The following is a 24,184-nucleotide window of genomic DNA, read 5'->3' as shown; positions in this document are numbered from 1 at the left end:
AAAAAAATAATAAATTAAGTTGTTTTATGCGTTCAAATAATTAGACATGCTAAAACAGAATTTGGTAACAATAAAAAAATATGGTGAGATACAATAAAACATTTCATAGGGCCCTAATCATGTTATTTTTGTTAAACTTTCATTAAATTGATTTGAAAATGTGCAAGTTTCATGATTTTATTTAATTAGACTTACTTTATGATTTATAAACTTTAATTTAACTATTAAAAAGGAGTGAAGCAAAATTAAAATGGAAAAAGGAGAATCCAGAAAATTAAATAAAAAAAAGTAATTTATTTATTAAAATTAAACTGATTTCATAGGGCCCTATTAGTGTGGTAATTTCAACATTTACTATTACTATTACTGTTATTATTATTATTACTACTACTACTACTACTGTTTTTTTTTTTTTGTAAATAAAGCACTATTTTAGTTTTTTTTTTTTTTTTTTTTTTACTATCGGTTAATTAATCGGTATCGACCAGTGTGGTCCAACCTAGCTATCAGTATCGGCAAAATCCAATATCGGTCGACCTCTACATGACATAGTCAACCAGACAATGGACACCTATTAACAGCAATTATAATGTGATTGCATAGTAAGTAGCAATATTGCTTTTTTTTGCAATATAGCTTTCCTTCTATATTTAGCACATTGCATAAAAAAGCTGGATGAATACAGCAAAAATGCAAATAAAATTGCCCAGATGTCCATATGGAACATGTTGGAAACTGAATAAACAGAATAAATTCATCAAATTAAGTGATGTGACGGAATAATTTTTCAGATGATTTACCAGTATGACCTTCAAGAACATCGTTCCAGACATAAATCACCAATTGCTAGCAAATAAGAGGTTGAAAAACAATGTAAACATTTTGTCTGTACGCTTTAAACCTCAATGTAATACTTAAAATGATTCTAAAGTTTTAAAATTTACAAATTGTTAAATTAACAAATGTACAAATACTTTATATAGCTTAATTATTTATTTCTGTTTTGTCAATATTTCAGATTTTTGTAATGTTTTGCATTATTCAGCGCAAATAAAAAAAAAACAACGTAAAGCAATGCAAAGTTACTGACATTAAACAACTTTTTTTAACAGTATATTTTAAAATGTAATGTAAATCATGTGCCATTTTTAGAGGATGAAGCACAAACAAAAGTTTATTATTCTATTGAATAGGATACATTTTTTGGGAAAATTTCTGAAGATTATGGTAATTGGGTCCTCTCTGAAGCTTTCTTTACGCTGCATGATTTTTAACGAACCCCAACTACTTAAATTTTTTCTGCTCTCTACCTTTTGGATGCCAGGCTGGCCTGAGATGAGCTGGTCATGGTAATCCATGCGGAGAGCACTGGGCTCTCTGTGGGAGATTTTCAGGCGTGTTAAATGCAGTATAGCTGGAATGCTGGGGTTCAATTCTCTTCATAAGCGTGGGGAACAGGAGGGAGTGGTGGCTGTCTTTTTTCCTGTTCTCTGAGTGATCGACAGCTGTATGGTTGAATGAAAGAAACAAGTGCATTCCTGACTCCACACGAGGCGCCTGATTAATATGCAGGAGAAAATTTAGGAGGATAAATACTTGGAATATTTAATGGGAGTGAGCTATCATGATTTGCCAAAATAGATGGATTTAGCAAATAACATTGTTCGGTTTCGCAATCAGCTGTCCTTCAGTCCTTCAAGTAATTCATAATCAGTTTGAGGAACATCTCAAAGTGGATTGTTCAAAGCTCCTCAACAATCAGGACATATATCTGCATTTACTGTAGCCATTATAAATCCCTCCTGCATATATAATGCCATGTTCAAGTGCTGCTGTATATGCAGTTTTGTAAACTTGGGTTAATTAACAAGCTAGTAAAACACTTCAGTTATCGGTTATCATTGACTGTTTATCTTTAGTTCATGCAGCTCAAGTAGCTCAATTCTTGACATTAGTTAATGTAATTTGCAATTTCTACTTGCAGAGCATTCTCAAAGTCCAAATTGTCCTCTGAGGCATGTCTATGTGAGTGTATGTGTGCATACAAGGGGCTCCTTTAAACGTTGGCCCTTTGTCTGCAGTCATGGGAAAGGGTGGATGAAAGGTGGATCAGCAGGGTACTTTGGGGCAGGGGAGATGCTAAATGCAAAAGGCCCCTTTACCATGGAGCATGTAATATCCTGATCCCAGGAGCTTCCCTGTCATAGGGGATGACCTGGCCCACCTACCAGAACAGAAGGTGCCCCAGGGTGGGCTGTAACCACTAAGGAATGCTGAGACTGTCCGCCCTGGCAGCAATGGTTCAAAAGGGAAGGTTAAGGGCTAAGTAGTCTTTTTTTACACGTAACCAAAGATGTTGATCAACAAATTACTGACTCCTAGACTTTGGAGCTGATTGTAATGTTGTTGACCCCTGATCAGATGTTGCAGACAATTACCATAATGAGTCATCTTGCTGGTCTTTGTGTTGACTTTTGAAGTAGGTGGTTGTTCTGCATGTTGAGATGCCAATTACAATGGATTTTCAATGCTGTAATAGCATATTTTATAATCCTTTGTGCTGCGGAGTTCACATTAAAGACTATAAGCTCTTTATAATTTGATTGGGACTCAGCAGGCTCATTTGTGACATGTTAAGTGATTTTGCACTGGCTCTGGACCAGAAAGCCCTGCCAGCCATCCATCTCTCGTGATCCGAAGCTTTATTATAACGTTGTAGCAACAAGTCATGCATGCTTGAGCAGGGTTGGGGGTGTCAGGATTCCACCATCATCATCACTCCCTCCACCCACTCGCTCGTCATCCCCTGAATATTAATTGTCATCACCTGCATCTCTTCATCCTCATCACCGTCACCTGCTATCCTTCATCACTGCTCACCCTTATATACTCGCCTCAAACCTTCAGTCTCCGTCTGATCTCGTCATTACATGGCTTACAGACTCTGTCTCAACACTCACCTGAGAATCCGCGAATCTTCTGAGAACCCTCAAAGATTGGTCCGTCTTCTTCTGCCTTCAGTCCTCCTTCGGTGATCCCACTTCCACGTCTTGTGATTAGAGATCGTTCAGTAAATCGATATTGGTCCATACTCGCTCTCATTCTGATATTCCCGTCTGGTTCGGAGCATTCTGCAAATAAAACTCTCAAACTGATCATCCTGTCTGCCTCCTGTCTCGTCCGTGACAGGGGGCACAGGAAGAGAAAAATTGCTAATTCGTATTCTCTTTGTCTATTTATTTTATATATTTTAAATGTTATACATAATTGAATAATATTTTATAATATATATTTATACTAAACCTGACTAGCATGTTCAGGTGTTGGCAGATTTGCATAAATTTGTGCAGATGTAAGTTTCGTATGACATATTATATTTATGTTTGTGTATAATATATATCTGATTAATCTCATATATGATTAATTTGGGTTAATCAATCTGTTAGTAAAGCACTTTATTGCAATTTTGTATTCTCTTTTTCTTGATATCTTTATTCATTACAGCAGAAACCTCATTCTTGAGAAGTTGATTATAATTGTGATGCACATTTTTTACTATTATTATTATTATTATTATTACAAAATTATCAGTATTGGTTAATACTTAACTTTTTTTATTTGGATTTTTTACTTTTAAAATTTAAGTGTGCACGATCATTTAGATTTAGATTTTGAATTTATCATTCTGTATTGGCTGTATTGTATTTTTAATCAGATTTTAAATTATTCTATTTTAATTGAGTGTATTTTATTATTATATTGTCATAAAAATAAATAATTGTTTAAAAATGTATTTAATTATTAAGATTTAATTTGCCCTAATTTAATACTCTTCTTGCTCTTGAAATGATGAATACATAAAAAATCGTCACCTCGAAAGTATCCTTGATAAAATGGTCGGTTATGTCTTAAGTAAAAGTAAACAGTTGCGAGAGAAATGGAATGTGTATTATATTGGATGGTATTATCTCTTAAAGTGACCGCGCCTAATTTACTGTACCTGCTGTCAGTGTCCTTAATGTTAATCCAAGAAATGAAATGGTAGAAAAACACTCACTGCTCTGTACTGAATTACTTTGTAGTTTTAACAAGAAATAATCTGTATTTAATTCTTACAGTAAAGACTATGCAATGCTATTTACATTTGATTATTCAGTTTCTGTACCGGGACACCTACAAACTTAAACATTGTTTAATTTGTATATTTGTTTATTTCTGCTATTTACACAATTTCAGCTCCACAAACCCTGATCGGTCTGCTTCAAGTCGAACACACAGCTGCTGCTGCCACCTTATTAAATTAGATTTACACTTTAAGTTAGGTAGTCTGTCATTGATGACAGCAGCTTATTAGAAAGGGATTAAAAATGCCCTTAGTTTTGTTTGCACTCATAAATGCTGCTGCCTGCCAGCTGCAATCACCAATAAAACTCTATATCGTCATGAATATCGTTATTGCAAATATTCTTTAAATATTGTGATATTTTTTTGAGGCTATATTGCCCACCCCTAACAGGTTGACACCATACTGGAATGCTGGTTGTCCATGTCTCTGAGAGTGTTAAAATGTGCCAATGCCTCTAAAGCCCCTTTCACACTGTGATTCCGGAAAATACACGGGTAATGTCTCCCGGAAATTGTTCCCGGGTCGCTAGATTTTTCCCCTTTCAGACTGCCAGTGATTACCTGGAATATGTGCGTGCGTTCACACACAACCCGTAAAGGTGCCGTAAAGACACGTGACATTAGGATGTGACGTGTAGTTTATAATTGAAAATGCTAGGCACGTTAACTTTCACTTAAGATGGCGAATGATCTCAGCTTCAGTGCGGAAAGTGAGGAACTAACGGATCTCTGCTTCATGACAGTTTGCACATATTTTTTAGTCGCAAACGTTTATCTGCCTTCAAAACAAAAGAGTTGCGCGATAACGTGTGTCATCACTACAACACACCCTTTATGGCATTGGTTCTGGCTTTTCTTCACACAGAGCTTGTTTCAGGACTGAACCCGGCAATGTTACGAGGTCCCCAACCCAGGATCAATCGCGGGACGTGTTTGCGTTCACACAGAAGGTGATCTGGCAATGTTCTGCCAATTTTCCGGGGCCAGTGTGCAGTGTGAAAGGGGCTTAATAGTCAAGAGTGGGCTTACAGGGTGGTTTTAGTCCTAGAAACGCACATCCCCCAGGTCTTAACCCAGATGCCCATGTTAAGATCCAGGATAAAGATCCCAACTTTCCCCTTCTTTCGCTCTTCTGTGCTCTGTAGAGTCCACAGTCTCACGTCTTGTTTCTATAAACCTCCCAGATTTATTGTTCCGTAAATGCCTCATGCTGCAGGCCCCAAAGAAGACAACCCCACTGTTTGCAAATGGCCCCTGCAGACAAAAGGAAGGTTCCCCCAATCAGAAGGGCTTTTCTTGTTCTGCTGAAAGCTCTTTCTTGGTTAAACAAGGTTTCCCGTCATCACCGGTAAGAGGTCTTTTCCCTGCTATGTCAATCTGTTGGTGAGTGATCGTGTTTGGACCCGGTGAGAACAAACTCAGTGCTATTGTAACCATCCTAAACAGGGAACCACAGGGTTAAAATCATCAACTTCCCATCCTTCCCGCTGTTTCAGTGCTCAGTTGTGCTAATTGGTTGTTTTTTAGGATGGCCCATACGAGCAGGGAACCATTTAAAGTGTTTGATGGCCCTGGGTCTTCTGGCCTCTATTCTCTCTGTTCAGCCAAACCGAGCAGAACTAAACCCCCCCTTCCTTTCGGGATGCATGACCGTGTGTGCATGTGAATGGGAATGCTGTGTGGAAATGGGGCTGTGCTTTGTGTTGGTGTTATTGTCATTCAAAATGTAATGTCTTTAAAGGAGGGTTTTTAATTTGACCTCCACCAATTAAGAGATTTAGGTTTGGGCTGGCTGGTGGTCACCTTTGACCCACCTGCTTATTACACTCTGCGTCTTCACATCATTGTGTGAAATCCTCTTGTGCTCCTCCTGTTTCTTTATATATCTCCCTGTTCACTCTCATTCTCTGTTCACAAGATTGTTTCTCTTGGTAGTAATGTAAAAAGATTGTTGTTGCCAAACATGGAGAATTTCTTTTGGTAAATGTTCTCAGACTCACGTTTCCCAAGTGAAGCGCAAGCTGAATATAGCAAAGAACTTTCTGGGTCACAAATTTAGCAGACTAGTATGGCAGTTGCAGCATTGTGGGGATTAAGATTAAGATTATACTCGGCTAGTTAGTTGGCTAGTTAGTCCCATACACTGAGGTCTTGAGTTTTTGCTCCTGAGCAAAACAGGGTTGTGCACCATTCAGATTTGATTTTTTACATTCTTTAAAATTCACTTAGTGCATTCAAATTTGAATTTAAGGAAGTAGAATTATGATTGAATACATATAGCTGGAATTTGTAACAAGAAAAGCAATTTGTCAAGAGAAGCTTAAGTAGACATGGATGGATGGATGGATGGATGGATGGATGCTCTCAATAAAGACCTCATTGACTCATTGAACTGTAGATGATTTAACTAGGAAAGCATGGTGACTTCACAATCACCTAGATTAACCACTCTCCCACTCCTCGGAGTAAGATGTTCAGATTTAGAGGAACACATCCTGCACACTCCCACATGCAATAACCTCATCAGATGTGTAATAGCACTCATGGCAAGGGGTCTCTGGGTCAGAAGTGAAGTGTTGGCCTCTCTCGAACAGGAGAGGAGCTGGTGAAGATTGGCTGCAGAGTATTTAAACAAAAGCTTGGTTCAGTTCTCATAGGAGTGCACCAGGTTATCTCATCGGGAAGTGGTTATGCATGACACTTGATGAAGATGAATGAGTGCTAACGCTACAGGACAGTTGCAGACCCGCTGTTCATGCTGGTAAAAGCATCAGGGGTGAACGTCATGTGTTATGCAGACATGCCATTCTGTGAGCTTGGCATATTGATTCGTGCAGTGGGTAGTCATTTTGCCAAGAGGGTTTCAAATGCTTTGATGACAAAAACCCCCAAAAATATAGACAGCTAAACGTTTTTATTTATTTATATATTTTTGTCACTCTTTACAGACCACAGTTTGAAAACCCTTTCATTTAATGCAAGTAAATTCGCAATCATTGCACAAAGGCACAGTGGTGATATTTGTAGATTATCCCAATTATAGCTTATGACCTTCCGGTTATCATTAACAATATCAGGGCATATGGTATGGATGGTCTTTTACTGAAGAATAAAAAAAATTCATATTCTTACCGTAGATGTTTATCGGTTGCACTTTATTTTACAGTACGTGTACTTACATGTACTTATAGTGTACTTACAGTGTATTTATCTAAGAAAGTTCTGGTAACACAAGGTAACTACATGGGGTAGGGTTAGGTTTAGGGGTGGGTTCAGGGTTAGTACCTACTGTAGTTATTACATAGTTATTGTAATTAATATAATAAGTACATAGTATGTACATGGGGAACAGGACTGTAAAATAAAGTGCTACCTGTTTATCAAGTAATGTCTTATGTATTTGTTAGTCTATTCGTTTACTGGCTAGTATTGCAATCTTTTCAAATCTTGCATAATATTATGAAATGCACTGTTTCATGGTGATTGACTATAACCTGAAAATTATCAGCTTGTATGTATGATGATGAAATTGTTTTCCTATGACTCCCCTTGCGTAACTATAATGTGGTCAGACAGTGCTGGCCCTCTGAGGCCAAGGTAGTCTCTATCCACTGCAGCATTAGTTCCTTTTTTTCTCATCCTTTTTGTTGCTTAACGGAAAAGAGATGAAGAGGAAAAAAGAGGGTAGAGGGGGTAAAGTCTCCCTGATCCCCTTTTCCATGCACAGGGTAATCCAGAGGCCACCGTCAGCACAAATGTGGCTTTGATTGCTGGGAGAGGGTGCGACTGAACACGGTGCCCCAAAATGTGTTTATGAGTAAGCGAGTGTGTAGGTTTGTGTGTAGTTGCAAATATAATGGGAAATGGGTCAAAAGAAGCTGTATGGAAAGAAGGCCCCATGTGGAAAATTCAGTTGGAATGTGTCTGGAAATTGGACAGCATTCATGTTGTGTTGTCCTCTGTGTGATTGGACTGACCAGACAGCAGGCTGAAATTAACATAATGAAAGCGGATGAATCAGAAATCTTTATCTCAAGCCCTGAATTAGTCTGGGGAAATGAGATTGCTGTAAACAGCAATACTTAAATGATAGAGGATAATATGAAGCGATAGACTTTTAATTTCGTCTATCTGATATTTATCATTCTATCGCCCAGCCCTAAACAGCCAATGTGCTAGTAATATGCATGCTAATAAGCAGCTAGTTAATAGTGAATAATGTTTCCTAATAGTTTTACCGAACAAACATCTAACCTTAAGTATGAAACTACGGTGTGCAGAATAACTGAATAACTCTAAGAAACTGCGTAACAATTACTCCGAACACCCTAGCAACCAACTAGCAATGCCTGGCAACCACCCACAACACAAGTATCATGGTAGCAAGTAAAAAAAAAAATCAGACACCAATCAAGTGTTTATTCCAAAAATGTAAAAAAGGAGTGTAATATTTTTTTTTTTTTGATTGTGGTGCTTCCGTTTGTGTGTTTCAGATCACCAGGACTGTCTGCACCAGCTGGTTCACGAGCGTCTGGGAGAGCTGTTGCGTGTATTAAAAGCTGTGATTTCCAAGCATCACTCCCTGAATTCAGTGGAGATCCTCAGCGCGGCCGGGACCCTCATCGCAAAGGTCAAAGGTAAAGCATTGTTCCACTAGCGGGCTTTAAATTAAATATGATACAGTGTAAAAGAAAGAAGGCAAGACACTAATTTGCTTGAAATCTTGTTCCTCAAACTCCTTCTCACAAGCCTCCCACGCCTTATTTTGCTTTGGATCACTAAAAAATAGTCACTAATAATGATAAACCTAAAATTGCCAGAGAGGATTTTCCAGCAATGTGCACAATGCTCTCTGAGAAGCATGCAAAAATCTGATCTTTCAAAAAGAGACAAACTTCTTTCAGGGCTGACATTGGAAAAGCAGAACAATGCACTTATGCAAGTGTGTTTGTGTGTGTGCTTGTATGTGAGTATAATGTCCTTGTCAGAGTAGACAAATCCCGTTTTACTCGGTTCCACGGTAAGAGATTAACATCTAGCATCTTAGATTAGCTTCACTTGGCTTGTGGACAATAATCTCAGAAGTATCTAAATAGCATCTAAAGACTTTTTCTGTGAGTGTTTTGATTATGCTGTCTTAGAAGCTACTTAGTTTGATATTTTATTATCTAAATCAATTACACTTTAAGTGTTGCTTAAGTGTAAGTTTACATTTTAGGACTGCTTTATGCACATACATATGTGTTAGTATTCCTTTTGTAGACAAATATTAATTTAACCACATTTTCTGATATGTTTAGTGTTTCTATTTTTGGTTTTGAAATGGCTGCTGGTTCTCATTTCCCAATGGTGGATCTTAGTTTGTTATGTTGTCACTTTACTTGCGCTCTGCACTGTTATTGGGAACTGAAGCTTAATGTCTAGCTTTGTTTTGACATTTGGGCTCAAAGTGGGTCCCGTGATGTTTTTGTATAAACACATCTCCAAACTTTATGGCTTCCTCTTTCAAAATAGTTATGTTTCTATGCATACCTTTTGGTTCCCTCTTTCTGTGTAGCTAGGGAGTTTTCTGTGTGTGATAAAATTTATTTCACTTAAATTTGGTTTGTTAGACTTTAATATGCATAAAGTGTGTTTCTGGCGTACAGGAATTTTTGTATGTGTGCATAAATACTAAAGTAGACAATATCAATATATTGACAGCAACCTTTTAGATATTAATTAATATATAGGAATCTTTTGAGGTAATCAAATGTCATATCAATATCAGAACATTTAAATTAATAAGTTTATTTAGATTTTATTTAATTTTAATATATTGTAAATATAATGAATTTTATGAATTTAACATTATTTTATATTATATTATATAACTTATTTAATTTATAAATAAATTATGCATTTTTAAAAGTCTTCGCTGATAAAGTTTCTCCACAATTTACTGATAAATATGTGAAAATGTTGTGAAAGTTTATTATTATATGTAATGTTATGTTTTGTTATATTTTGTTATATTTTATGTTTTGAACACTGATATTGTAAGTTTCTTGTTTAATCAAATGTAAAAAAAAAAATAGAAGTAATTTTTTTAAATCAAAGCACAATTCCAGCTTCTTCCACTAGAGGGTCAAAATGCTTCTTATGTTGCCATCTATTTCCAAACTTTCTCTCAGACACACACACACACAAACACACACACTGAAACCTTTGTAATGTGACACTTGAATAATCAGTGTTCTAGCTCTGTGGCTCGGAGATTAAAATAAGAGAAAGTTGAATATCCGGATCGGGGAGCTCCAAGCATGATAAGAACTCCACTGTGGAGTTTGAACAGGCCGGAGTCTCTCATGTTCAGTCCAGCACATGCGTCCGCTGAAGAAATGTGACACTGACCCTCCAGGATAAGATAGGGACCAGCAGGAGTTTAGGCAAACCTTCACAGAGACTCAAGGGAGGACTGCGGTCCAGAATGTTATGTGAACATCGCAATACAAACTCCACCAAAAGGCCGAATATCCTGATGGGAAGATATGTGCTGATGTTGACGAACCTCGTGCGACTTGTCCTTGATGGTTTTAGAGCTTTGTGTACCATCCTGTTCTGAGGAAATACAAATAAAGCTTGTTTTCTTGCGAACTACAGCCACGAGGAGGTTTTTCACCTTCCTCTTTTCGTCCTGCATCGCTGTTACGCAAGAACTTTCAGGCGTTCTCATGCAACATTCTTGCATGTATTGGGTTTCAAAAGTAATTTAAGTTTCTCTGTGGTATGGCGTCTCTCATGGGCTGCCAACAAAAAGGGGGAGTGTTTGTTCCCATCAGCCCTGTGCCTCTTTACCTCTCATCACCTACATCCCTCTGGGAAGCTCCTAACCCCCTTTTGACTAAGTACTGCTCTCCTACTTCCCAGAGGCTACGGAGACGTAGCCTCTACGGAAACTGGTTCTTTTCTCAACCAGTTAGGTGCATTTTCACCACCTCAAATGTGGGGACTTGCCAGTGTTATCCTTATCTGAACAGATAAGTCTGGTATCTACTGTGAGAAACATCTAAATAGGTTTCCAGGGGCTCAGTGTTTGGTCTAATCCGTGTTTTATCAAGGTTTTTATTGATTTTATCAAGTGAAATTGATTAGCAAGCCTCACTAGGGCCTGATTTCCCAGAGAGAAGGGGGAAAAACATGAAAAAACAATGCCATTTTTGCTTGATGATGTAACTTCCACGTTTGGATTGTGCGTGGACGGTGAGGGCTGCCATTGTGTTCTTGCGAGCTTCAGGATGTCCTGTTGGGGAGGGGTATGTGGAGGGATGATGGGACGTGAGGACCAGACAGAACTTCGTCAGCTGTGGTAGAAGGAGCTTCTGATCCGCATCACGTACGCTTCGGAATCTAAAAACGTTTTTCGGAAGATCTCAAAGGGTCATGAAGTTTGGCTTTTTCATTTAGTCAAAGATTTTCTTCAAGGAAAGTTTGTTGGAGAATTTTGAGGAAAGAATCTAAAAAGTTTCTCGGAAACCATTAGATCTTGATTTTTCATCCGTCTTTTCCTGGCGGTTTGGTGTGGGCTAACTGGATGGGAAGTGTGGTTGTCGGTAAGTGTTCGTTTCGAGGAACTGGTTTGTGTCTTGAAGGGAGGTTCTTCATTTGCTTTTTAGCCACGCTACAAATTTTTGTAGAGTTTTCGAAAGTTCCTCAAGCTTTTCTGTTGAATGGCACCATTCTGAGACCGTAATGATTCACTGTTCAGTTAGTAGTTAGTTAGTAGATTCAGTTAGTAGAGTTTAAACCAGTATTGACAGATAAAGAAAGGGAAACTAGGTATATGACAGGTGAAATCTGCTGGAATGAGATACATGGACATCTCCTGGCCTTCTTTCTCTTCACAGATCTTTGTTCTCCTACTTCTTCTGGAGGGTGTTGTTGGGGTGGATTTGGAGTCGAGGGGGGAGGGTGCTGAAATAGGAATGGCGTCAGTGGTTTTGGCGAGATCTGCCTCTTGTTTATTTTCACAGTGTTTATTATTGGAGCTGATTGTAGCTTATTTACACTGCCGTTTAGTTCCTCCCCATCTTTACCAGTTGAGTGTTTAGACTCAGGAAGTCAAGTTTTCTTTAGATTGCAGACCGAGCCATAGTGTTATTACCAATCTTAGAGTAGAATTTGACTTATCATCATCATCATCATATTTTTATGTAGCAAGTGACTTGGAAAATGTATGAATCTAACTATATTTAACTAGTAATTTTTAAAAGTTTAATTGTTTAATAATTAATTTTATTAATTCTGTTTACATTATTATAATTACAGCATCTGTTAAAAATGTAAAAAATCATTTTAAGATTTTAGATAAACAAATACAATCAATGTTTATTTTTTTTGTTTGTTTGTTGGTTTTAGTAGCCATGTAATAAGCACAATATATAATTTATATTTATATTTTTAATGTTTTTTCATATTTTCATATAAGCTTTCTTCTTATCTTCTCTCGTCTTTACAGGTGTGAACTTCAAGGAAGTGAATGAAGACAATAAGCAGACACTCTTTTCTGAGATCTACACTTCCATAGATACATTGGCCTTCACGTTTGGCAATGTGTAAGTGTAGCACAGTTGTTTCATTAATATGTTACTGTAAATGAATCGCTCTGTCATGAAATGTTATCCGTTTAGTCATTTAAAAAACACCTGAAACATCTGCACACAGGATAGCGACCTCCCTGAGTCTGCAAGCTGAATGTTTGCTCAGCTCATGTCTGTTTTATAAGATAACACGGACTCTACGTGGTTATGGTGTTGCTTGTTGTTTTTAATGTCAGGAGTGCGCATGATGGTGGGTGCAAGTCATTAGCTTTGTTCCGAATCCTGGCAGACCTCAGCATTTTAAGGCATCCTATGCAAAAGCTGTTTCAAATGGAAATTTAATTACACTAACTCCTAAAATATCTTGTTTTTGGAAAAGTTCCAAGAAAGCATTGCATTGTTTGCATCGAAGGCAATGGCTCCATCCGAATATGCATATTTCCCTACTATATAGTAGGTAAAAACAGTATGGGAAAAACGTAATATGTCCAAATTCACAGTATTCATTAAACAGTAAGCACAAAGTGCTACATCTGGCAAGCTTTACAATCTTTACTATCTCATGAGGCCACGGGGAGAGGAACTGTTAATTGATGCTGTAAGTCACTTGATAATGAAGAATATTGAAGAGTATTGAAATGTTAGCTTAACAACATGACATGCTAATTTCAAAACTCCTGTGCACTTTGTGTAAGGATTGCTCATTGTATTAAGCTGCTGCTCCAATTTACTCACAAGTTTTCATGACTGTTAGATGATTGCATTAGATTTTGGAACAGAGCTGTTTTGCTGCATATGTGTGTGTTGTTTTAATGCGGTGTACATTTTTGCCTTGTCTTCCTCAGAGTGTCTGACTTCCTTATGGGAGATGTAGAGAACGGCTCAGCCTTGGGGCTTCCTCAGGCCTGCAGAAGCAGGGTGAGATTTCTCTGCTATTTCCTCCTCATCATACACTTTAAAGCAGTCTGATCAACAGGTGGTTGAAAGTAACGTCAGATCTGAAGGCTGTGGCCTCTTTATGTGCTATAGAGATGTGGGTCAGAGAGTGCAAAGCTCAGTAAAGAAAAATAGAAACATGGTCTGTTTTGAAGAAGAGCGCTCTTCCTGTTTGGACCACCCCTGCGATATATCTCATGGAAAAAGCCAGTGACATTTTGGCATTGTGATTTGAATGAGTGCTCACAGATAAAGCAGATATGGAAGATACAACTTGTTTCCTTTTCTGTCGTGGATCGTTTGTTCGTTCGGCTGTCTTTTTATTGTCTCCTGTGTCTTTTATTTCAGTCTTTTGAAAACCTGACGGTGGAGTCCAGTGGATGTGGCCCGGAAAAAGATGACCCTCCAGGTGAGAGTCAATCCATTTCACTTTATTAGGAATTTATACACAAGTCAACTTTGAAATATTTGTGAAATATGCCCTTTGATTGAAAATGTATCTTTGAAACAAATATATTTTATTCTATTTCCGTCTCTTTTCACCTGGTGTTACCAAGCTTTCTTTAACTCCTCCCATCTAACCCACTTTTCATGATCTAAATGATATCTGATGGATAAAATTAAGTTTTATCCATTAAGTTTTATAAAAATATCACATTACAGACATTTAAAAAAAAGTTTTTTAAAGTTTAAAATAAACAGCACTTTTTATGCCGATCACACCCACATAGATACACCCATATCAAACAGCTCTCTGTTCTCAGATCAGATTTCACTGATCATTCTCAGCATTTGCGTATAAGCTCTCGACTGACACATTAGCCATCACTTCAAATCCTGGCAGGGCTGCTTAATGCCAATCCACTTTAATACAGCCCCAAGGTCAGTAAACACTTTCCCTCTGTCACTTATACAAACACTCACTCACATATATGCAAGCACCCTGCCCCTGGTGTAAAAACACTCATGCTGCCTTGGGTGGGCTTGCTGGGATCCGTTCGCCAGCCGCTGCTGCTCACTCTCACTAATGTGTTTGGCTGTGTGTGTGTCTCTTTCCAGGTCCCTCTCCACCCGCTCGGGTGGAGGAGATGGATGGAGCTTTGCTCCGTAATGACAGCGGGGTGGAGTCGGCCCTGCTTTATGCCAAAGCCTGGTCAAAATATACAAAGGAACTCCTGGCCTGGGTGGACAAACGTCTTAATATGGGTGAGTAAAGCTTGTTTATCTGTCATCAGTAGATGAGGGAGTTGCAATTAGTTGTCCATCAAGTTACAGTCATGATTTATTTTTTATTTTTTGCAGTTTTAATGGTCAAGTTGTGAGTTTTTCAGTAACTGATAAAGTTGGGTGTAAGCTCAAGTTAATATTGTGGACTTCACCAAACCTAATAATACAATAACTAAACAATAACTACAACACAAATGTGAACATTCAATTATTATTATTTTTTTTTGATCTGTAGCTTTGATTATATACTATTATATGTAACATATGCAATGGTCATGGTAACATAAATCAAACAGCACACACTCTCATTCAGAAGTTTTGAGTTTTTTTTTTACTTAGACTCACCAAGTATTCTTTAAAGAATAGAAAGTTCAAAATACGAACCTTTATATGAAATAATTATCTTTTGTAACAGTCTTTAATTTAACTTTTGACCAATTGAATGTATCCTTTCTGAATAATTAAATTTCTATTGTTTTAATAATTTATATTAAAAAAAGTATCATTGACCCCAGACAGCAGTGATTCACCAAATCACGCAATTAAAAAAAATTTCAGCCTATGAAAACTAACCCATGTATAAAAGTATACATAATACAGTTTAGTAATACCAAATGAAATATACACAAATTGCTTAAATTTATTTTACACTGTATCCATTTATAATTTACTGAGTGTAACAACTTAAAATATTAAGTAGTTTTGTTGGTAGAATTACTGTATAATTGCATTGACAATCCATGGATCCATGATCGTAATTGTATCCTTCACTTTTCTCCCCAGACATTGAGTGTGCAAAGAGCTATGCGAAGATGGCTGAATCTGCAAAGACACTGGCGTTTCAACAGGTTGATATTTCTGCTATGATATGCACTTTATTAAAGTACAATGCGACCTACATATTTCCAGTCTGAGACTATAAGCATTCTTTGCTAAATAAATGGAGTTATCAAAGCTTTTGATCTGTTTGTTCAATGGGATGTGGTTTATTTCAGGAGCACATGCCATTCCGGGATATTTACTTCTCTGCCTTCAAGAACGATATTGAATACAGTCAGTTGATCATGCAAACCACAGCTGCTCTACAGTCCAACAAGTTCATGCAGGTACGACTACTATTCCTTGTTTTTAATTATAATCTTAAGTGTTCATTGTGTAAATGATTAATATGAATTGTACTACTTCTTTTAAATGTATTTGCTGTCCGTGTTTGCTTTTTAGCCTCTGCAAGCTCGAAAGAATGAGCTAGATAAGCTGAGGAAGGAGGTGAAGGAACAATGGCAGAGAGAGCAGAAGAAAATGGTGGGTAGATTTTAATGCAAGCTATCAAAAGCAGCATTTGCTAAATGCGTCGCTCACTAAAAGGTCTCTTCTGAAAAGCGAGCTGGCTGAGCTATCAGGCTGTTTGTTGTTTAACTTCCCTTGCTGATCTAATAGGGGCTCAGTGTTAGCACTAATTACATCAGATTCTATTGCGGAGACTTCATTCTGCTGGCTTACAGACGTGGCTTTGTGTGAGGTATTTATTAGCAGCCATTTAGCACTTAAGCATGACCTCTTATTGCTTAAAAGGGAAGAAACAAAGTGTAAGGTAGTGCTTATGTGCACCTATGCTCTGAAGTGCGATTGTTTGTCTTCTAGTGCCTCTGAATGGGCATTGAGTATGTACTTGCTCTAAAGCGTTTATGATTTGTGTGATTTGATAATTATATACATGTGTTGTGTTATGGATGTGTATATGTTTTAACGTTTTTTTCAAGCTTTTTTATTATCGTTGTATTTGTCAAAGTTTTTTTTTTTGTACAAAATAGTTGTAATGTAGTTTTAAAGTCAACATGGAATCTGATTTTACCCTATTAACTATTTCTGATATGATTTGATTCTGGCAACATTTAAATTTTTAGCATTTTTTATTTTAGTTAAAAGTTTTATTAATTTTGCGTTTCTTTTATTTTTATTATTATCATTTTGTACAATGTCTATATAGTTTTTTTTTTTCAGTTTTAGTTTTGGTTAATTTAGGACATTAATTTCTTGGAGAAATTAGCATAGTAATATATATGGCTATGCCAATGTGTTTGGTCTTGGCGGATAGATCTGCTATGCTGCTGCTGCAGAGCAACTACTGATACTTTCTAGTGTCAACACATCCTTGACATGCTATGAGACAATCCCATTTAAAACATACATGAAATCACCCCATAGCAGAATTATGCAGGTGGAGCTGGGGAAGTAGAAGGGCTAATGAAGTGCACTGCAACTGCTAAGGCGAGCACTAGTTGAATATTTGAATGTTTGAGCAACAACTCATTGCCTGCTGATACAAAAACAACCAATCAGATGCGGCACATGAACAATGATGTCATTATGTCAGATTAAGCTAGAACCAATCGGCCTGCGCCATCTAGATTTTCCTGACAGAGCATTGTATTGAAAAGAAGAAATGTTGCTTTGGCAAGTAGCTGAAATAAAATGAGTTGTGTTTGTTTTTTATATTTAGTTTTGATTCAAGTAACGGATATTTAATTTTATGTTTTTAGTTTTAACTTAATGTTTTTCTTAAATTAAACTGTCTGTTTTTGTTACCGTTCTTTTACGATTTCTCTCTTAAATGAGCACTGTTATGATTGGCTAATCATGGTGGATGTCTTTATATTGTATATTTCCAGCATGAAGCAGAAAGTGCGCTGAAGAAGGCCCGGCTCCTGCAGACACAGAGACAGGAAGAGTACGAGAAAGCACGCTGCTCCACCAATCGAGTGGAGGAGGATCAGATCGGAATGGCTGGAGGAAAACTGCTGGAGAAGAGACGAAAACTGGAGGAGGAGGCTCTGCAGAAGGTCAGACACGGATGCAACACCGCATTCCTTAACACAACCGTGGCTTTATTCAAGACTTAATGATTGCGAAATGGATACTGTATTGCACACTTTACTGTCATGTATATTTAAATCTGTGCTAAAGAGTAACTTGAGAAAGTGGTGGTCCAGCTCACTTTATGTTTCAGAAGTATAAAAGTAAAGTTGTTTTATGATACAAATATGATCCAGAAATGAGAGAAACAGGAAGTAATCCTGTTCTAAATGTAAATGTATTTGTATTTGGCTGTTTCTAGGCAGAGGAAGCCCAAGAACATTATAAGCAGTGCATCACAGATGTCGGGGTGAAGAGAGTGGACCTGGCCAACACCAAGAGCGAGATTCTTACTCAGATTCGAGAACTTGTGTTTCAGTGCGACTTGACCCTGAAAGCAGTGAGTTATAATGTACACACAAACACACAATTAGATATAATCTAATCTGGTCATTCAGAAAAAAACGGGCAGACCATGGGCTCCTTGTGGTGGGGTGTAATTTGTTGACCTCTCTTTAACAAAGTGACCTCATCAACAGATTATATTTCACAATGTATTAACTAGCAATGACACAGTGGTTACATATCTTTTGAACTGTTCATTTTTTGTTTTGTTTTGAATGTTATTTGGTTTTACTTTTTCATATGTAGTATTTATATACTATTAGTGTTTATTCATATTCTAAATTTACTTTTATTGTATCAATCGTTTTCATTTCTATTATATAGCTTTTGTTTATTTTTATTTCAGTATTAGTACTTCAACTTAAATGTTTTAATGAAATGAAATACATTTTATTTTGGTTAGTTGTGAAGGCAGCATTTCTAAGTTTAAGTTTGGTATTTAAAGCTTTATTTTATATAATTTATATTTAACTGAATCTCATTGGTCCGAAGTTCTGTTTACAATTTACATAGAGTTTTTATCATAAACATTATAAAAAAAATCCTGAATGTTGATTTTGCAATATACTGCATTTGATCACTTCAGCAGTGAAAAAAAAAATATTTAAGATTTTAAAAAAAAAGAAGTCACAATTAGAAAGAGGTGTTTGTGTCAGAGGCCTCATTTGGTAATAATAATTGATTTTTCTTGATTGCAGGTGACTGTCAACTGGTTTCAGATGCAGCAGGTGCAGGTGGTTTCCCTGCCTGTGAATTTCCAGTCGCTATGCGAGAACTCTAAACTGTATGAACCGGGTCTGTGTTACACTGAATTTGTGAAGAGTCTTCCCTCTGACAGGACCAGGGTGGAATCGTTCTCCTTTGACGTCTGTGGGACACAGAACACAGGGTAGGTTTATGTCACTTTTGAACTTTTCCCCAGCTCGGAACATTCCCACCAAGATGAGTATCCTGGAGGATTTATGTTTTGGAATCACTATGCCAAGTTCTGCTTTCAAAAACTGGCAACAGCCCACTTGTTTTTTTTTTCCAGATCTTTGACTTTTAAGTCACTGAGTAATAGAGAAAGAGAGAGAGAAAATGAATTGTGTTGGTGAGAACGTCACACAATTATGTGGTCGCCCTCAGGTCTTCCTGAGGAAATGGCTGCAGTCAGGGCAGAGAGGGATACTGGGAACGGGATAGAAGTGAAGGGAGGAATGTTTCTAGTTGTTCATATTTAGCAGTTCTCATGTCCACACACACTTATTCTGGCACAGAAATCCGTGATGTGTTGGGGACCATGTTTCAGAGCAGCCGTTCTGAAAACAGACCACTTCTGAAATGAAAGTCAAAAGCAGTCCAGTCAAAACACCCACATTCTAACACAAGGGTTTTTTTAAACGATGGTTTAGTTAATGGCCTTTTGTTTTTAACTGTTAAGACGTTTTACTGAAAATGCCTGGAAGGTGTTGAAAACTGAATTTCATCAGTCTCTCTCTCTTAAACACACACACACACACACACAACTAATAAATGTCTATAAATCTATATATTTCAATGTTGTTTTTGTTGACTAAAACTAATGAAATCATTCCATTATATACATTATAATATGTGATATAATTGTATTAAATAGTATTTCATATATTAACATTAATACCTGTGTTGTTATTGTTGACTAACACTATTAATAATTTTGTTAATTCAAATAAAGCTGGAGCCAATAAAATATAAATAATAGAAAAATATAAAGCTAAACCTAAAAATTAATAAAAGAGTTTAAACAATTTGCAGCTAAATAACATAAAAAACATATAGCAAGACAAACGGATAGAACAGAAAACTTAGACTACAATTATAATGAAAACTGAAAATATAAAAATAAAAGGTAATTGAAAACATCAATAAATACTATTTAAAAAACATACAAATAATATATTGTAGTGCTGTCAAATCTGTTAATCACATCCGCAGTTAACATTTCTTCTAACATTTCTTAAATATATTGTATGTGTGTATATTTATTTATACATATAAAATTACACAGTACACACGTTATGTAAACACAGATTTTTATTTTGGTTGCGATTAATCATGATTAATCAATTTGACAGCACTAAAATAAAACTAATTGTTTAATATAAATATTTTGTTGAAGAAATGCATGTTTATGGCAACACTTCAGGAACACATTCACTATTAACTAATATTTGCATGGATATTACTAACATATTGTCTGTTTATTATTGGGAGTAAGAAGTAATTCGGATTTTAGTGAGGGAAAACTATTATTTAACAGTGAATGTGTTCCTTAATCTAAAGTGTTACCATATTTGTTATTAATTTTTATTACATACATATTTTTTTTTTAAACATACCAATGAGGCATTTTAATGGCCAACTCTGTTTTTTTTTCATATCAGGTTTGTGGTCCAAACTGGTTCTTACGGTTTCTGAAATACCTTTTTATGTTCATGCAGGTTGCCCCTCTCGAAACGAGTGATAAATAGCGGTCACTCATCCCAAGTTCACTTGTCCCAGGTGTCTCTCACACCTGGAGACTTCCTGAGCGCAGATGATGTGGAGAGTCACGTCCAAGCACGCACCGGAAAGATGACAAACAGACGCTCAAACAGCAGTACAGATATTCAAGGTAGCGCATTAAAGATTAAAGATTTTTTTTAAAGCGCAGCATGTTTTAATGCATGTTTCAGTGAGGTCCAGTGAGGCTGCATCACCGGGGGTTTTGGCTGACTTTCCTGGAATGCTAAAAGTGAATTAGTCCCTCAGGATGTGCCCTCGTTTATCTCTTTCATGAAAAAGTTAGTTCTTTTCATTAATGACATATCAAACCTCCGCTGTGAGATACCCTGTCAGACCTGCTTTTAGCAGAGATCAATTGGACACATTAGTGTTTTAAGACTTCTCATTAAGGTTTACGAGAGTATGAAGGAAAAAAAGGGCAGAGGAAGTGGGCAGCAGATGCACATGCAGCAGAGATGTTCTTGACTCTCATTTCCTATTTCCTCAATCAAGTTATCACCATATTTATTGTTAGGTCTGGGTATCAATACTTATTCAATAATTATTATTTATTTCTGACTAACAAGGTCTAGATTCAATTGAATTCTGATTTAAATTTGGTTTGATTCAATTCACTTGGATATATTTCAGTTATAGTGTCCATTTTGCATACAATATACATGAAGGACATTCTCTTTCTACTAATACTGTAATTGTTAGTAGAATCAGGCTACACTGGTATACTATTTCATTTGGTAATGAAAAAAAAAAAAGCTAATTTGTTTCAAGAATTAGGGCAAAATTTTTATTTGTGATTCATTACAAATGGACCAGCTCATAAGAGTCATTTGTTTCAGGATTCAGACTGCACTGATACACAATACATTTATGATTCACTAAAAGGAACCGTTCTGTAAGAGTCATTTGTTTTGGGTATCTGCCTATTACTGTAAAGCTGCTTTGAGGCCTTCTGTAAAAAGAACCTGTTCTTAAAAGTCATTTGTTTCAGGAATCACTGTACGCTGGTACTGTATATGGTTGTGATTCACCCGAAACGAACTGCTTCATAAGAGTCATTTCTTCACGAATCAGTCATGTACAGCATATACCATGTTACATAGGAAAACTCAAGGATGGATGAACATACAGTGTACATTAAATTAGAACTTGTATATAAAAGTTTTCTGAATGTCATGTCTTGTTTGATAGCTCTGAAGATCCAGGGTCCGTTCCGGGTCTGGAGGACCAGCAGTCAGGGTGGAGGCATGTGCAGTGACTCTGAGAGCGCTGGAGGAAGCAGTGAATCTCGCTCTTTGGACTCCCCTACAGCAAGCCCAGGTGCAGCAACACTCACTCTTACTCTTATAAATCTCTTCTTGCTTGAGGCAAAAAACACACCTGATGGATAGGTCTTGTGTCGTAAGTGCATAACATAGTTATGGTAAACCAACCAGTCACGCTTTCTGGTGCATAATTACCCAGAAGCTTAGCAAGTGCTGAATAGTAACATTCTCAAATACATTACCATTCAAAAGCAAGTCAGTAAGTTTTTTTTTTTAAAGAAATTAATAATTTTATTCAGCAAGGATGCATTAAATTGATCAAAAGTGACAGTAAATATAATGTTATTTATAATATAATGTTATTTCTCTGTTACACTTTTGATATTTCTATTCATCAAAGAATCCTGAAAAAATGCATCACGGGTTCCACAAAAATATGATTTCAGCATTAAAAATGATAGGAATTGTTGAAATATTTAACATTTTTTAAATATGTTAACATAGTATGAGGTTGTTTAAAATTGTAATAATATTTTGCAGCATTATTGTTTTTTCCGCGTTTCTGATCAAGTAAATGCAGTCTTCTTGGTGAATTGTTTGAAAAATATTTAGAAATCTTACCAACCCCAAACTTTTGAATGGTAATCGTCTGTATACGATTTTGTAAAAGAATAGCTGCTTTTTTAAATCAATAATCAATTTGTAATAATTGTAAAAAATAAACAAGTTTGGAAACTAATCATCCCTTTCTGTCATTTTACAGGTGATTTTAAAAGAAGGCTACCCAGAACCCCATCTACAGGCACCATGTCTTCAGCAGATGATCTAGATGAGAGAGAACCACCATCACCTTCAGATAATGGTGAGCTTTTGTACACTGAATAACACAAACATGCTTTGACATTGCATACACATTGTACAGAATGCACAGAATGACATCCAAGCATGTTGACGGTCCGCTAGAATTGTTGCTGGAAACATTTTTCAAAGTCTTCTGGGAATGGGCAGGGCAAAAATAAAACTCTAAACATTGTCTTTTAGGTCTGAGCGAAATGATAACGGAGGCAGCCAGCTCTCCTGGACCCTTCCGCAACACACAGATGTCTAAAGCGGCGCAGACGCACAAGCTGAGGAAGCTCCGTGCACCATCAAAGTGCAGGGAGTGTGATAGTCTTGTGGTATTTCTCGGTGCTGAATGCGAGGAAGTGAGTTCTTTCATGCACACACGTCATTCCACACACAAATAAATTATTGTTTGTAAGATTATGTTTTATGTTTTTGTGTTGCAAATGCCATTTCATGTCTTCAAGGTGAAGAATAATGCATGGGGATTAACTTATCTAATCTAATCTTTGGCCATGTTATTTTCAGTGTTCTCTTGCTTGTCATAAGAAGTGTTTGGAAACTCTTGCCATCCAGTGTGGGCACAAAAAGCTACAGGGAAAACTGCATCTGTTTGCTATCGACTTTGCTCAGGCAGCCAAGAACAGTCCTGATGGAATCCCCTTCATTATCAAAAAATGCACCTCAGAGATCGAAAATAGGGCTCTGAACATCAAGGTGTGTACTTCCTCTTGATGTCTTATGTGTTTCCTGGAGGATATGAATTGTAAATGCTGAGCAAGACTGAAAGGAGGTGTTTTGTTGTTTTAAAAAAAGGGAATTTACCGTGTTAACGGTGCCAAATCTCGGGTGGAGAAGCTTTGTCAGGCCTTCGAGAACGGCAAAGACCTGGTGGAGCTTTCGGATCTCTACCCTCATGATATCAGCAACGTCCTCAAACTCTACTTACGACAGGTGTCTGTCAAACTTACGATTTAATGCTTCTACATTTCTTATTGGCAATTATTAAATGTAATTATTTAAGAAACATTTTTTAAAATGTTTAAATGATTCCTTGTTTAATTACTTATTTTAAAAAAAATAAATTCTAAATGATTGCATACTTTTTGATAATAAAATGATGATTTTATACCCCTCAGCTCCCAGAGCCCCTGATTCTTTTCCGATTCTATAACGACTTCATCGGATTGGCCAAAGAGAGTCAGAGTATCATTGTTGACGAGGTAGAGGCATCAAGAGGAAATCCCACCCCAGACAGCTCGCAGGTCAGCGTAGAGCTCAAACGGGTCCTCTTCAAGATCAAAGACCTGCTGCGCCAGCTTCCTTCAGCCCACTACAAAACCCTGCAGTTCCTTATTCAGCACTTGCACAGGTGTCTGACTCTCAAACAGACACAAACAAACACAATTATGGAAGTCATGTTCATGT

At 36.9% G+C, this 24,184-nt stretch overlaps 1 protein-coding gene across 8 annotated transcripts in view; it reads left to right on the top strand.

Moving 5' to 3' along the window:
• Positions 1 to 24,184, top strand: part of LOC113066138 (rho GTPase-activating protein 29-like) — a 41,998-nt gene that overhangs the window by 14,073 nt on the left and 3,741 nt on the right. For 5 of the 8 annotated variants that reach the window (XM_026237819.1, XM_026237818.1, XM_026237817.1 and 2 more), the window contains 18 exons: positions 8,619 to 8,762; positions 12,623 to 12,719; positions 13,550 to 13,622; positions 13,989 to 14,049; positions 14,700 to 14,846; positions 15,651 to 15,715; positions 15,863 to 15,973; positions 16,089 to 16,169; positions 17,537 to 17,707; positions 17,983 to 18,120; positions 18,824 to 19,014; positions 20,588 to 20,760; positions 21,840 to 21,968; positions 22,677 to 22,775; positions 22,955 to 23,118; positions 23,285 to 23,473; positions 23,573 to 23,710; positions 23,896 to 24,128. In XM_026237819.1, the coding sequence (XP_026093604.1) occupies positions 8,619 to 8,762; positions 12,623 to 12,719; positions 13,550 to 13,622; positions 13,989 to 14,049; positions 14,700 to 14,846; positions 15,651 to 15,715; positions 15,863 to 15,973; positions 16,089 to 16,169; positions 17,537 to 17,707; positions 17,983 to 18,120; positions 18,824 to 19,014; positions 20,588 to 20,760; positions 21,840 to 21,968; positions 22,677 to 22,775; positions 22,955 to 23,118; positions 23,285 to 23,473; positions 23,573 to 23,710; positions 23,896 to 24,128 (2,404 nt within the window). The other 3 variants (XM_026237824.1, XM_026237822.1, XM_026237820.1) reach the window with 3 other exon arrangements.

The sequence above is a fragment of the Carassius auratus genome, chromosome 49, assembly GCF_003368295.1.
Source record: "Carassius auratus strain Wakin chromosome 49, ASM336829v1, whole genome shotgun sequence".
Lineage (NCBI taxonomy): Eukaryota > Metazoa > Chordata > Actinopteri > Cypriniformes > Cyprinidae > Carassius > Carassius auratus.
This window is presented reverse-complemented; position numbering and strand designations above follow the sequence as displayed.